Source organism: Scedosporium apiospermum (assembly GCF_000732125.1).
Source record: "Scedosporium apiospermum strain IHEM 14462 chromosome Unknown SEQ_SAPIO_0132, whole genome shotgun sequence".
In the NCBI taxonomy this organism is placed as follows: domain Eukaryota; kingdom Fungi; phylum Ascomycota; class Sordariomycetes; order Microascales; family Microascaceae; genus Scedosporium; species Scedosporium apiospermum.
Genome location: NW_015971833.1, coordinates 1,797,393 through 1,811,063, shown reverse-complemented (window position 1 = coordinate 1,811,063; position 13,671 = coordinate 1,797,393). Strand labels below are relative to the sequence as shown.

Below are 13,671 nucleotides of genomic sequence, written 5' to 3'. Positions count from 1 at the left end.
TCATCTCCCTCCGCTTTCTTCAACGCATGAACTCTTCGATTCCTATCTCGATTCCCAGGGTATATCTAGAGAACGGATTCCCGGGATCAACACGAGATGGAGCCCCAGAACGAAGCCCGCTGCTTTCCCTGCCGCTGATGCCCAACGTGTCTTACGCCTTCGCCACCACAAGCAGTGCCGCTGCCAATTCAAGTTCAACTGAGTCTATTCAGGCCTGTCAAAACCCCAAACCAATTAATTCAATTCACATATGCTGAAAACTTGCAAGTTTCTCTGGGTGGCCGTGGCAGGGTATCGATCAAGTTATGGGAAGCTGACATAGATGCTTCAAACCGGAGGACGAAAGTGGGCTCATCTCGAACTGAAACAGAATTGATTCACAGTAACACTATGCAAGCTATGTGCCATTTTATGCATATCTATAAACCATCGGTGGAGGTCTTGGCACTTGCCCACCTGCGACGAATCCATAGTTAGACGGGCCATATCCCGGCAGATTGTTACTCTGTATCCGCCTCCCACCCCGTCTGCGCCTCTTCACATATGACTTGATTCCACAAACCGCAATGAGTGCAATGATAAGGCCCCCGATAGAGGAGGAGAGGCCAATGACAAGGGCCCTGTTCTCGTCAAGCCAACTGCCCCCCGAGTCTGCTCCTCCGCTCCAGTCGTCTCCATTATCGGAAGAGTCTTGATCATCTGCGGGACACTGGCTTGACGACCCATCACAGACCTCCTGCTGGTCGCCAGACCCGGTACTAGCTCTGCAGACTCGCCCACTCTCGGCAATCTGGCACTGATCAGTACAGCAGCCATCTGATGCCGGATCGCACACCGCGCCGCTCCGAAGCTGGCACGTTGAGGGATTGCAGCAAGAGTTTTCAGGACATCCTTCTTCGCCCCCACAGTCGCATGCCTCGCCTGCTTCAACTATTCCATTGCCGCATTGGCTGTCGTTGATGTCAGGTACGTCGGCCTCACTGACAAGACAGCTTGTATCTATCAGATTTCGCCCGATAGCTGTGCAGATGGACCCGATTGTGCAGGGTGAGAAATTCCGAACGCTCCGTCCGGTACTAGGATTCATGAGATACTGCCCTCCTGCATCACAGGTAGACTCGCTAAGGGGGCAGCAATCAGACGCGGTGCCGCCGCTGCATGTGCTAGATGTGCAGTCGTGGTTTGCGCCAAAGTTATGTGCCAGTTCGTGCGCAATAACCTGCCACTCAGCATTGGTTCGGACGACGACGTTGGTGGACGCTTCTCTGCCTCTGCGAGAGGAGCTCGACCCAGAACCGCAGGTGTTGCCAATCCAGGCTATTCCAACGGTTGAACCACTGTTGCAGGCGGTCAACAGGGTCCATGCGGCGTTGCTGTCCCGGTATTGAGCCCTCCATTGGGTGAACAGGCCGAGTCGCTGTGAAACATCAACACTTGCTGAGCAAGGAACGTTCCAAGGATTGGCGCTGGATGAACTTGACGGACAAGAAGCGTCGCTGATGGTCAAGTTTCGAATTGCTAGCGCGATGTTGAACGTATCTTCGTAGACTTGGGAGGCGACGTTGATTTGCGAGATGATGTTCTCCCGAGCATCGTTCACCGATTCGAACTCTGCCGTGTATGTGCAATCTGTTGCGACTCCGATCATCGCCACCAGTCTTTCAGAAGGACACCCATCCGTCGATCCAATAACGTCTACCGGATCAAACCAGCCATTCTGTCGGCGGAGATGAGCATGAAGGCCGTCGTGCGTGTGTTTGTCCACAAATCTCGAGTCGAGCGGGAAGGAGGGCTGACGGAGACTGTAATTCTCCGATAGGCAGAGCGAATCGTTGGTAGCCGATCGTGGAAGCATTCTTCCGTCATTCATAACCTCTGATTCCTTCCAGACTATCATATGCGGCGAATCGATCTTGGGGAGGACATAATCCGGTGAAAGCTGTGAAGTTCGAAAATTGGAGTTGAGTGCAACGTGGTGATAATCACCGTCGATGCTGAAGACGCCCTCGAGTAGATACTTGCCTTGTCGGGGTTTGACCATGACTCGGGCCCAACCTGCCTTTCTCCACCGTCCAGCTTCGCCTCTGCGGATAAGTGTCTCCCCTTTGTAAACAAGTGGCAAGCCACCTTGGCTCACGAGTGCGTTGGATAATCCGTCGGGTCCAACATGCTGAACGTCTGTCTGATGGAGGATGAGGTTGCGAGTTGGCTGCAAATTTAACCGGATCTTTTGCTGTTCATCGGGTAGGTTAAACTCGACTTCGAAAGTCGAGGCGGCGTCGAGCCTTTGCGGGTTCCGAGAAAACTGTAGATCTACGACGACTGAGGCTTGTTGGATGGCGTTTCTAGCGATGGATAGCGCTGAAAGTTCTGACATTAGATACATGTAGTCCTCTTTGCCAGTAGTCTCGCAACTTTACCTTGTACCTGCAGTTGCGGGAGAAGTAGACAGTAGAACAATATTAAGAGCTTCATCGCAAGGTGCGTCTGTACGACCGACGAGACTCCGTTTGCATGGCTGCAGGCACTCGTGCCACCAGGAATATCGGGTAGTTTTTAAATATCTCCGACTCTGTTCAAAAAGCATCTTGAAGAGAATGAAATGCTGGACATGTCCATAATCGAGTGTTTGCGCCATGACGCACCAGTCGGCCGGTCGTCTTGGCGTCTTGCACTGAGTTGTACCAAGAAAATGCTGAGCCACCTAGGCCTCGTCACAGCTGCAGGTACCGCCCGACGGACTTAAATGTGAAAGCCATTCGACGAGACATTCATCACTTTGATAACGCTTCATGACCTCTATGTCCTCGTTGTTGATACCCAGAAAACCCTACCTTACGGGGATTTATAAACTACAATTTACTAGTCATTATTCTTTCTACCTAGCGGGGGGGGAAGAAAAAGGAATATATGTAACTACGCAAATTCCCTGAAAGGTGGATGGCCCTACGTTGACCTCAACTCTCTCCCGCATTACTGACCAGACCATGATATTCCACCCTAGAAGCCGGTCTCGATTTTCGATCAGATGCTGACTGACCAAGCATTATAAATCCGATATCCGATATGTCGGTGTCGCCAGCGCTGACGTCTGCTCGTTCTTGGACACGTGATATGTCTGCGTCGCCAAGGCTGGACACCGACCGAATTCCCCTCCCATTTGGATGGACTCGGCCAATTGACTTATATCTGGGGAACTGTGGTAGGACTGCAAGCTTCTTGAAAATCGGTCAGTCAATGTAAGTGAAGATGGTGCCAAGGGTCTAGGTCAAGGAGCATTGAGGGTGTATTAGATCAGAGTGAGGCCTCCCTCCCATCCTGCTAGCTCAGATTGGTCGGACTGGAAGTCTTCGTGACAGTCTCTTAGTTTAGTTTAGTTATTCCCCGCACCCAAAATCTGGAAAGCGATGCCGCGTCATCACGATGCTGCCATGTCTCGTCATCGAAGTGGCTGAGCCTTGACAAACCCCGCATGATGCCTCAAATACCAGGCATAAAACAACATGACATCCCCAACGATGCATCAACTGATCGGAGTGGAAGTGAAGTCTCCTTAGCAGACCTGTTATTGCGCGAGATAGTACGGGAAAGGACTTTGTGAAAAGAGCGAGCATCTTACCAAGGCGCTAGGTTGTTTTCTTAAGATGGATCTATCAGCTTTATCTAATTTTTACTTGCTCTCCTCCAAACACTTCAACTTTAATAAGATCGATGAAAAATATCATCAGGGTCTTAACTCAGAGATGTCTCATACTTAGAAGGATTTTATCGATTACTTCTTCTACTATAAATATATAGCAACTGTCACAGGCCGACTCTTGTGCAGACCCAAAATGTAAGGATATACTGTGTATAGCTCGAGGAAAAACCAGTGTCACTAAGAATCGAATTCAACCAGAAGTCAATTAATGATGAAAACTTCAACTTGCCCTAAGAATGACTTGTGTGCTGTGAGGACCTCTTTTTCTCCGACCGGGCTCCGACCAGGCGGGGAATGGGCGATCGACTTTTTGTGAAGATTTTATTATGTTTATGGTTAGTAAGTTTATGCTCTGGAAATTTGCATCTTGAGTAGTAACTATTAAGCTTGGCTTACGCCTGAGTTATGATATGACGTCGGACTACCTTTCTCGTAGGGACTCCGGCTCCGATTTATATTTGATGTGAAGTGGGGAGGAAAACATCCGAGAAATCGAATGGGGTTGTTGGAGCTGGGAGACGCGGAAACTCCTAGTCATATCTCATTTGCAGTCCGAGGAGTTCGTGCAATCCCATGCTTCATCCCACAGCCAAGCCTGCTCCATCACATATCGATGTAACCCGTATGCACAAAACGGGAATAGATTCAAGCCACCATCAAAACTTTAACTTCGAAGTCCTGAGGCACAACTCGATCCACGTCTCCACTCGCTGCGGCCTGGAATCTTAGGCAGAATAACTGGGATATGTTCCGACGACCGCGGCTTAGATTGTGGCTGTTGTGGCTTGGTGTCAGACGCGCTGGATTGGGATGACCACAATCGCGACAAGGGGAGTCGATCTCTCCCCGACGGAGAGTAGCTCCTCTCCCAAACCAATCTTCCCCGTTCCTGCCTCCAAATGGCGTCCAAGGCCAACAATTCAGCCGGCCTGCGAGCCGTTCGCTCCTGCACGGAATGTAAACAAGCCAAGGTCCGTCATGGCACTAATTCTTCCCCGCAAACAGCTAAGGATCCTGAAGCTCAATCGGTATTAGCTCCGGTGCGATTCCAAGATAAAGTTTCCCAATCCCTGCACGAGATGTCAGTCCCGGCAGCTGTTCTGCAGAGTCGATGCGACATTCCAAAGGACGCCTGCCCGCAAGTAAGACGTACATGTGTGCCCAGTCAGCTACTTGAATAACGGACACAGACTTCTGACACATTTTTGTTTTGGTTATCGATGTAGGAAGCTCGAGGCTATGAGCAGAGAGCTCGAGGAGCTCCGGAGCAAGCGTGACAAAAATGAGTCGGCGACAAAGACTGAATCAGGTTTCGAGACGAGCCCTTATGCCGACGAAAGCGTATCACCGGAGAGCTCCCCGAATGACTTTGAGCTAAGTGTAGAGACTGTAGTTCTATTCGATACCTTTATTGAGTCGTCATTCGCCATTGATTGCTTTCAAGGGTATGCCTGCCTCCCATCCCCACCTATCTATATCCGATTTGTCGTTTTGTCAACCAGCTTAACCGATGACTATTAGATTCGCAGAACTGTTTCTGCCCCAATTTCCGCTCATTAGTCCCATTTCTATCGAGCATATTTATACACATCAGCCTTTTCTATTCTGGACCGTCCTCATCATCGTCTGTTCACACTTACCGGGCAGTCCGTACGACACGCTATTCGCAAAGCTCCACAACCCCTATCGGCGATTGCTGAACCAAGAGATTCTGGATACCCCTCTGCCTCTCCACAAAATCCAGGCCCTCTTATTTCTGTGCGTTTGGCCTCTGCCAGTCGACTCGCAGCCCAAGGACCCCAGCTGGTTGTATGTCGGAATAGCGATCCAGGCGGCTCGCTTTATGGGTCTCGACCGCGAACAGCCCACGCCTTCCCTCCGAAGTGTTGGAGTGGCTTCTGGCACGGCGACTGCGCGCATGAATACGTGGATCGGGTGTTTCTATGTTGGAACTGCGTAAGTATATGATTCCGTGATCATGAGAAGGAGCTCCTCTAACACAACCTCCATCCTAGCCTAGCCTTGCACCTAGGGTTACGCCCGCCCATTGATTCCGAGTTGGACTTTGTTACCATCCAAGCTTACCTCGATAAGAAAATTGTGTCTCACCGATTCGCGGCGCATGTCAAGATTCAGATTATAGTATCAAAGTTCTCAAACTTGTTGGTGCACGACGTTGACGAGGCTACATCCACTTCGCTAATGCGACTGATGGATACGGAGTTGGATTCGCTGAACTCGTCTTTGACTGAGGAGGATAACGAGGACGGATATAAATTAGAGCGCCACATTCTGGTCGTCAAGCTGCACTTTTATGCGTTTCTGATCACTAAATTTCGACGAGAAAGTGTTGCCCGCGAAATTATGCTGAAAACCGGGCTTTCCACTGCCATCCGAATTATTGACATTTCGACGCAGCCATTGCCTGGGAGTGGCTGGGGCAAAGGTGACCCAGAATGGATACGGAGGAGGAGGACACTACCCAAACACTATTATCTCGGCCTTGCTTTCGCCACCATCTTCCTCATTAAGTTCTTCCATCTTAACAGCGCCGCTTCCAAAGAAGAACGACAGTCGGCAGCGTGTCATATTGGGTTGGCTCAAAACGTTTTCAAGACTTGCTCCATAGACCCCATGGACGAGTATGGCAGAGCGGCGAGGGTGTTCGAACTGCTCGCCCAGCTGACAGCCGATCGTGTTGATGCCGCGAAAGTCCGACTGACGAATCGCATGGGCGTGTCAATTGTGTTGGATGCCATCACTACGGCCTCGGAGATCCGAGGCCAGCCCACCGAGATTGGAGAAAACCAGACTCTGGACGAGGTAAAGTCGGGTATATCCGGCCAAGTTGGAAATATCGATCCGCTGCAGGGAGTTGAATCTTTCATGAATGACCAGGATTTCATTGGGGGTTTTTGGGACGATCCTCTTATGGGTATGCTAGATATTCAGTCGATACTTCCATTCTCTGAGTAGCAGTCATCCTTATTAAAAAGAGAGAGAAAAGAAAGGGAAAACGCCGCTCCCACCTAGTATAATGCGGTAAAGATGGTGTGAACTTGATGTGATGTTGACGGTTAACCCACGCAAGAACAAAGCCTGCCCAAACTATTATTACACTCAACAACTATCTTAACATTTGTCAGTTTCTTCGAGGCTACCAACCGAACCATTTCCGCCATGATGGGAAGGCCTTCGCGGCAGCCAAAACCGTCAGGCCCCAGAGGGGCAACAGCAATTTGTTCCGAGAAACACCGAGGACAGAATTCCTGGACGGTTCACTCATTGTCTGCGGATGTAACTTTAGATTAGCTAGACCCAAGTGCTGTTGTGACCCGTGGACATCATTCTCCATAAAGCTACCAGCGGGTGCCTTTCTCCCACATCGCACGCGTGGTATAGTAACCTTGAACGCGAGTGCCGCGTCCATGAATCCAAGCCATATTATGTCTTTCGTTGGGATTCCGAGGGCTTTGGCGACGTTTTCTGGAGATAGTAGTGAGGAGTTTTTCACAGTTTGATATGCCTCTTCGGAGGTGAAGAGAGCGTCGATGGTGATTTCGTAAGGGCCAGCGTTCTTCGACCGGAAGACATATGTTAGGTCGGAAAGTGTTCGTGGTGAATTTCTCGACACGATTAGGTCGCTCGCTAACTGCTTCTTTACCGGAATCGGCGGGGGATTGGAGAGGGATTCCAGACGTCGAGCAATGCCGGCTCTGAAATCCTCGTCGGATGGTACTCTTCTTCCCTTTCCGATGATAGCCACGCTGCAATGAATCAACGGACGATGTGCAGCGGCTTTTGTAGCCTTCAGGCGCTCTTCTCCTGGTTGGAGGTCCATGAGGTGGTATACAGAAAACTTAGCACATGGACCAGTTTCAATCTCCATCTTTCCTCCGATGCCAAAGGCAAAGTTTCCTGCTGTTGCTTTCTGCCCCGGATATGGTCCGTGCTGCATGCTGCATCTTAGACATATATCAAATTGAATTTGGCAAGAGGTAACGACTTACGATCATGCCCACTCGTGCCTTAGCAGCAATACTAGTTGCTAGTTGCTGGGTTGGCGCGACAGCTTCGGCGACGACGAAGACCTCACCTGGACCGTCTGCTGTCCTCTGTCCTTTCCCGTACAGGTGGAAGTCGAGGTCCCATTCTCCGATAATGTCTGGATGCTGTTGGGATACGTATTTCCGGACATTGGCTAGCAATTTGTCGATCTGGTTGATTAAAATGTCTAAGTCGTACGCATAAGTAGGGAGCAATATATTGTCGTATAGCGTCTAAACAGAGACTTACAATCCCGAACACTACCCAGAAATATAGTTCGATATCCCACCACACGAGCAGCCTCGAGTTTGAATTGGTAGGGCAGACCCTGTGATTGCAGGGACCTGAACTGGCTGCCACGAACTCGAACGGTTCTTTGGTCTTCCAGTTGCTCATATTTGGACTCGTTCAGATGAAGTGCACCACCTGGGCCACGCAGAATATCCGGCCGTCCGTTCTCGTACAGGGCATGTGCCGCGACTGAGTAGGGCGTGCATCTCGATTCGGGGGCAGTTGGCCGCACATCAAAGACTCCGGTCGGGTACACCGTTGCTACGGCGCCGTGGGACTTGGGCGTCGAGCATAAACCTCCACATTCCATAATCTTCCCCATATGAAGGAAGCCACCATATCGGGAGTGAATCTCCTCGGCGTTAAGATTGGGGTATTGCCTCTTCAGCTGAAAGAGCGAATAGGCAACATATGGCGCTGGATCATAGGCTCGGCCGCCGATGATGACGTCAAAGTCAGGGTCGGCTTCCATGACGTCCAGGAAGGGCTCTGGTCCTATCTGTGCTACAACTCGAGGTGAGGTTTCGATGTCCGCTTCTGTCAAGGCTGGGACACAGGTTCCACATCCTGTGATCTTCCCAGTGTCGAGCCTCTCTCGGATGATAGCCTTATCGATGGAGGAGAATATCGAGATGGTCTTGAAACAGTAGCATCTACAATACTCGCAATGTTAGGATGCCGCGCTGAAACAGAAAGGACCTTTCAAGTGCAAATTCTCTTAACTGACTCGTTTTCTACCGCAATCCTATCGACTATCTGTCCCATCAGCCGAACGTGTTCGTCTGAGCCGTCCCCACCAGCAGAGCTAAAGATCAGAGGCACTCGATACGTGTGGACAAGCCTCAACAATTTCGTCAAGTCTTCGACGTAAGCAGATTCCGGACATGTCATGCTTCCGAGGGCAAGCTTTTCGGGACCGCTGTCGGTCGACCCTGAGTCGAGGATGATGGCCGTCGGAATTCCTGTGGCAACCAGTCGGGCGAGTTCGCGTTCGGTGATGTCCTCGTGGAAACCGTAGCCCATGTTGCCAACGGGGGCTATGATATGGCACAGGGGTCGTAATTCAACATCTTTGCTAGACAATGAGCTGGACATTTTAACGCCACAATGGAAATTTGAGAGAAAGGCGAGAAGGCGAAAGACGGTAAGAGTAATATCGGAAGGAGTCTATATGATGGAGGGAGATGCGGTTAGATGCGATATCTGAGATTCAATTCTTACTTAGGGAAGGGTGAGGGATATGCTTTTATGTGTTGGTGCCGCGAGGGAGGACCGTTGAAGCGGCGGGACTGGCGGAACTCCCTGACGTTTGTCCGAAGCAGATCTTGGCCTTCTCAGAGCTGGTGCCGCTCTCCGACGTGAGGTATCTGAGTGGTGGAGTGAACCATTCCGCAGCCTAGGATGAAGAGTCTCGTGTTGACGTGGTTCGAGCTTCATAGTACATGAAATGCCTTGGCTTGATGATCGAAATTCGCATCCTGAGCCGAAAAGCGCGTTTGGTTAACGAACAGTTGGCGTAGGAGCTTGTCGGCACGCAAAGGCGCATTTCGCTCCGAAGGCCGAAAAGCGCTCTAGGCACAGAACTAGTCTAAGGATTGCCAGGCTACGCTGTAACTGTCTTGGCGTTATAGTACCGGATATATGAATGGAGATGTCAAGTTCTGTATCGTCAAAAGGGCCGGCTCCTCTTGGGCCTCCCCCGCGTCTGACTACTGTCTAGCTCCTATTACAGGGTCTATCACTCGAAGCCGCGTGTGCTTGACGCGGACTTCACTCGCAATTCGGTCTCTAAGATTGTCCTTTATTGTAAAAAAACAGTTCCAGTTAAAGGGGAGGATTGTCATTAATAGTTCTCTAGAAACCGTACCAAGATTTCTTGTGAGAATTACCCGGAGACAGCCACAGTACTAGAGTCTAAATAGAACGTGTGAAAAAAGGAGATATAATGGCCCTCAGAAAGTGCCGCTTGCTGTTCTGCCTCGGAAAGTATTGAGCATTGTTCGAAATGCAAGGGCGGCCGAGACTGCGGTCGGGCAGGATGCGTCAGACTTATAATATGAAATCCATGCGAGACGTCAGCTTTACCCGCGCAGGTCCCGACGACCTGCGAAATCCGCAAATTAGCCCACTTTTCAGCGGCCACCGCCGCAGTGGCTTAGCCCCAGAGCCTGAGCACTTTTGCAAAGTTTCATTTGTATTGACGATCCAAGCCGAACGAAGTTATGGGACGCAAAGTTTCCTGGCGGTCACGGTCGTCAACATGCCTAGTGATGCGACATTGAGTCGTGTCGTGTCGTATACTGAGGCCGCGTGCGGTGAAGAATGCGAGGTTCGCCCGAGAAGCTGTCTGGAGTCCTGATTTAAGCCCGTTCTAGATCTACTAGGCTAACTTTTACGGTTGTCTGGGTTTTTGCTCTATCATGATCTTGTCCTTGTACGACATTCCGCAAAGCCGCAATCAGGGGGCTGACTCGGACTTTTGCTGACCGCAGCCAAAGGTTGACTTCCGGAGGCGAATGCCCCTACCCAATTCCGCGCAAGATCTCTCCTCGGATCTAGAAGATATAAGAGTCCCTTGTGGATAGAGAGAGTCTCGGAGTCTCTTAGTTCATCGATCAAACCCACTCTATTTTCCGGCACGTTATCTCTCCTTCATTGAATCAAACGACGAACTCTACGGGCGCACGCAGCTCCAGGAATTTCCACAACTCCCACCACGCCGACATGGATAGAATCAGTACCCGAGACATGGAGTTGACAGACACGCACCTGTGTCAAGCTGACACGAAGACCGCCTTGCTCACCTCAACCACCCCCTTGGATGAAGAAACCCTTACCAATGCTCATGCCACCTCATCCACAACTGGCGAAGAGAACCTGCCTCTCGGCCAGGCCATCCGAAGATATCCCAAGGTTGTGGGCTACTGCTTAGCCCTCACCATCATCGTTGTCGGGTGGGGATATGACCTAGTGCTCATCGGTGCTATCGTTGCCGTGGACCCTTTTCAGCGGGATTACGGGGAGATTTTTGAGGGTAAACAGATTATCCCATATCTATGGCTATCCCTTTGGAATGCTGCCAATCCGATGGGCATGGCCATCGGGTCTCTCTTTGGTGGATGGCTTCAAGACCGGATCGGCCGTCGTCTGAGTCTCATGGTTGGAAGTTTCATCTGTGCAGCTGGTGTCACCGTCATATTCTTCTCACATCTCGCGACCACTATCACGGCTATGCGAGCCGTATTCTTCATCGGCAAGGTTGTCCAGGGTGTTTCCATTGGCAGCCTCAAGATTACCGCGTTGGCGTACATGTCCGAAATATCGCCGACTGCTCTTCGCGGCTCAATCATGGCTCTGATCCCCACTGGCAACCTTTTGGGCCAGCTACTCGGAGCCATCGTTGCATATGTCATCAACGATGTGGAGGGGAACAAAGGTTACCTCGCAGCCTTCGGCTCTCAGTGGGTTCTGGCCGTCGTTCCTTTTGTTCTATTCTTCTTCATACCCGAAAGCCCAGTTTATCTTGAGGAGAAATGTCGGTCGGAGCTGGCTCTCAAATCAGCTACTCGACTATACGCCCCCAAGGCCGATGCAATAACAGCGCTAGATGCCATCCGACACAACATTATCGAGGAGAAGGCCGCTAGTGCTGATGCAAGCTACATCACCTGCTTCCGCGGCGCAAATGCGCGGCGTACTTGGATTGTCATCCTCGCAAACCTCCTTCCCGCTCTCTTTGGACTGGACCTCCTAGGCAAGTCAAGTTACTTCCTCCAAGTCATCGGTATGGACTCGGGCCGCAGTTTGATGATTCTTATTGGAGGCATCGTAGCCGGGACCGTCGCAAACGGTATCGGTATTTGGATCCTATCGAGAGTCGGGCGGCGAAAGGTGACCATCATCTCCCTCGGCGGTGCAGCTATTCTCTGGGGCTCTGCTGGCGTCTCTGGATTCTGGAACACCCCTGCCGTCCCGTATGTTGTCGCCGGCCTTCTCATTGCTGTCATCGTGGCCTGCGGTATGGGTTGCTGGCCAGCGGCATACGCCATCATGGGCGAGGCGAGTTCCCTGCGGTTACGTGCAAAGACACAGGGTCTTGGTGGCGTTGCCCAGCAAGCCTCATCTGTGGCGATGAGCTTCGCTATCCCCTACGCTTTCAATCCGGATGCCGGAGATCTTGGCGCCAAGTCAGCTTTTGTCTACACCGGCACTTGTTTGATTGCCGTCGCGTTGTGCTGGTTCGCGCTGCCGGAGATGAAGGGGAGGACGCCTGCGGAAATCGACACAATGTTTAGCATTCGGCTCCCTACGAGGAAATTCAAGGGCTGGAGGGGAGGTGAGGAGGAATCTAGGTAGTATTAGTTTCCCCGACACTGATTTAATGACGAAATTGATTTCCATATTCTCATCCTCTCGCCATCACGAACTTGGTTAGATCGGATTCATTGGTGAAGTTTTTGGACACAAAGCGAGATCAATCTGACTAAGCATCAGCCTCAAGACTCAGGGGGACCTTGATTCAACTCGAGTTCCCCCCCGTGAGACTCGGAAAATTTCACTCATTCACTCAATCACTAGACTCATTCTCGAAGATGGCTAATCTACCTACGCTCGTCTTTATCCCCGGCTCGTGGCATAAGCCCATATGCTATGACAAGATCATTAAACTCCTCCGAGAGAAGCACAAGTTGAGATGCGTCGCGATCACTCTCCCTTCGACGACAGGGAACCCAGACGCGACCTTCAAAGATGATATCGATGCTGCCCGCGCCGCAATTTCCAGCGAAACGTCCCGGGGACGCGACGTGGTAGTCATTGCTCACTCCTTTGGCGGCATGATTGGAAACAGCGCGGTCAAGGGTTTCACGCGACCAAAGGATACCCCAGCGAGCAGCGCTGCTCCGACATCAGGCTCGAACAGCGCTCAACAGGTTGAGCAATCTCAATCGCCGCCAACAACGGGCTATGTCGTCGGAATCATCCTCATAGCCTCTGGCTATACCATGACAGGGGTAGCCTTTATGGACCCCGCCTTCGGCCATCCGCCTCCAGCCTGGCGCGTCAACAAGGAGACTGGATTTGCCGATATCGTCACTCCTCCCCGTGAGCTATTCTATCACGATCTGCCAGATGATGAGGCGAATTACTGGGTCTCTCAGCTCACCCCCCAGAGCCTTAAAACGTTATTTGAGGGGAGAGAATACGCATATGCCGGTTGGCTCGATGTACCCTCATGGTACATTGGCACCATCGAAGATCGGGGTTTGCCAGTGGTGTTACAGCGGGTCCAGCTAGCCATGGCGAGGGAAATGGGGGGCAAGATAGTGCATAGGGAGATGCAGACAAGTCATTCGCCATTTTTGAGTCAGCCCGAGCAGACGGTAGGGCTGATAGTTGACGCTGTCGAGGCGTTTACCGGGGAGACGGTGGCAAAAGAACCTGCGGGTGTACGAAATGAGGTTGCCCTGCCGGAGATCAGAGTCCTGCAGCCTCTTACCTGGTTTAAATATGGGCTGCCCTACTTTTTTGGCCGCATCATAGGAAGAAGCATTCTTATCGTTGGCTGGGTTAGGAGGTTGTTTAGATCTGCATAATGGAGACAGGGGGATGCTGGTGGATTCTATTATGACGTT

At 51.2% G+C, this 13,671-nt stretch overlaps 4 protein-coding genes across 4 annotated transcripts; 2 read left to right on the top strand and 2 right to left on the bottom strand.

Annotated features, from left to right (window-relative positions):
• Positions 1–1,226: 1,226 nt before the first annotated feature.
• SAPIO_CDS9225 (uncharacterized protein) lies at positions 1,227–2,041 on the bottom strand (the record flags this gene model as incomplete). Its single annotated transcript, XM_016790671.1, has 2 exons — positions 1,227–1,417; positions 1,486–2,041. 2 exons carry the CDS (start codon positions 2,039–2,041, stop codon positions 1,227–1,229), a joined length of 747 nt encoding a protein of 248 aa, XP_016639974.1.
• Positions 2,042–4,599: 2,558 nt separating this feature from the next.
• SAPIO_CDS9224 (uncharacterized protein) lies at positions 4,600–6,676 on the top strand (the record flags this gene model as incomplete). The annotated part of the gene is made up of 5 exons (XM_016790670.1): positions 4,600–4,657; positions 4,706–4,781; positions 4,927–5,145; positions 5,222–5,656; positions 5,716–6,676. The coding sequence occupies 5 exons, from the start codon at positions 4,600–4,602 to the stop codon at positions 6,674–6,676; spliced, it is 1,749 nt and encodes a 582-aa protein (XP_016639973.1).
• Positions 6,677–6,857: 181 nt separating this feature from the next.
• Positions 6,858–9,061, bottom strand: SAPIO_CDS9223 (Caib baif family enzyme; the record flags this gene model as incomplete). Its single annotated transcript, XM_016790669.1, has 4 exons — positions 6,858–7,652; positions 7,711–7,934; positions 7,997–8,691; positions 8,766–9,061. 4 exons carry the CDS (start codon positions 9,059–9,061, stop codon positions 6,858–6,860), a joined length of 2,010 nt encoding a protein of 669 aa, XP_016639972.1.
• A 1,725-nt stretch (positions 9,062–10,786) lies between these two features.
• Positions 10,787–13,632, top strand: SAPIO_CDS9222 (uncharacterized protein; the record flags this gene model as incomplete). Its single annotated transcript, XM_016790668.1, has 2 exons — positions 10,787–12,374; positions 12,617–13,632. The coding sequence occupies 2 exons, from the start codon at positions 10,787–10,789 to the stop codon at positions 13,630–13,632; spliced, it is 2,604 nt and encodes an 867-aa protein (XP_016639971.1).
• Between the last annotated feature and the right edge of the window lie 39 nt (positions 13,633–13,671).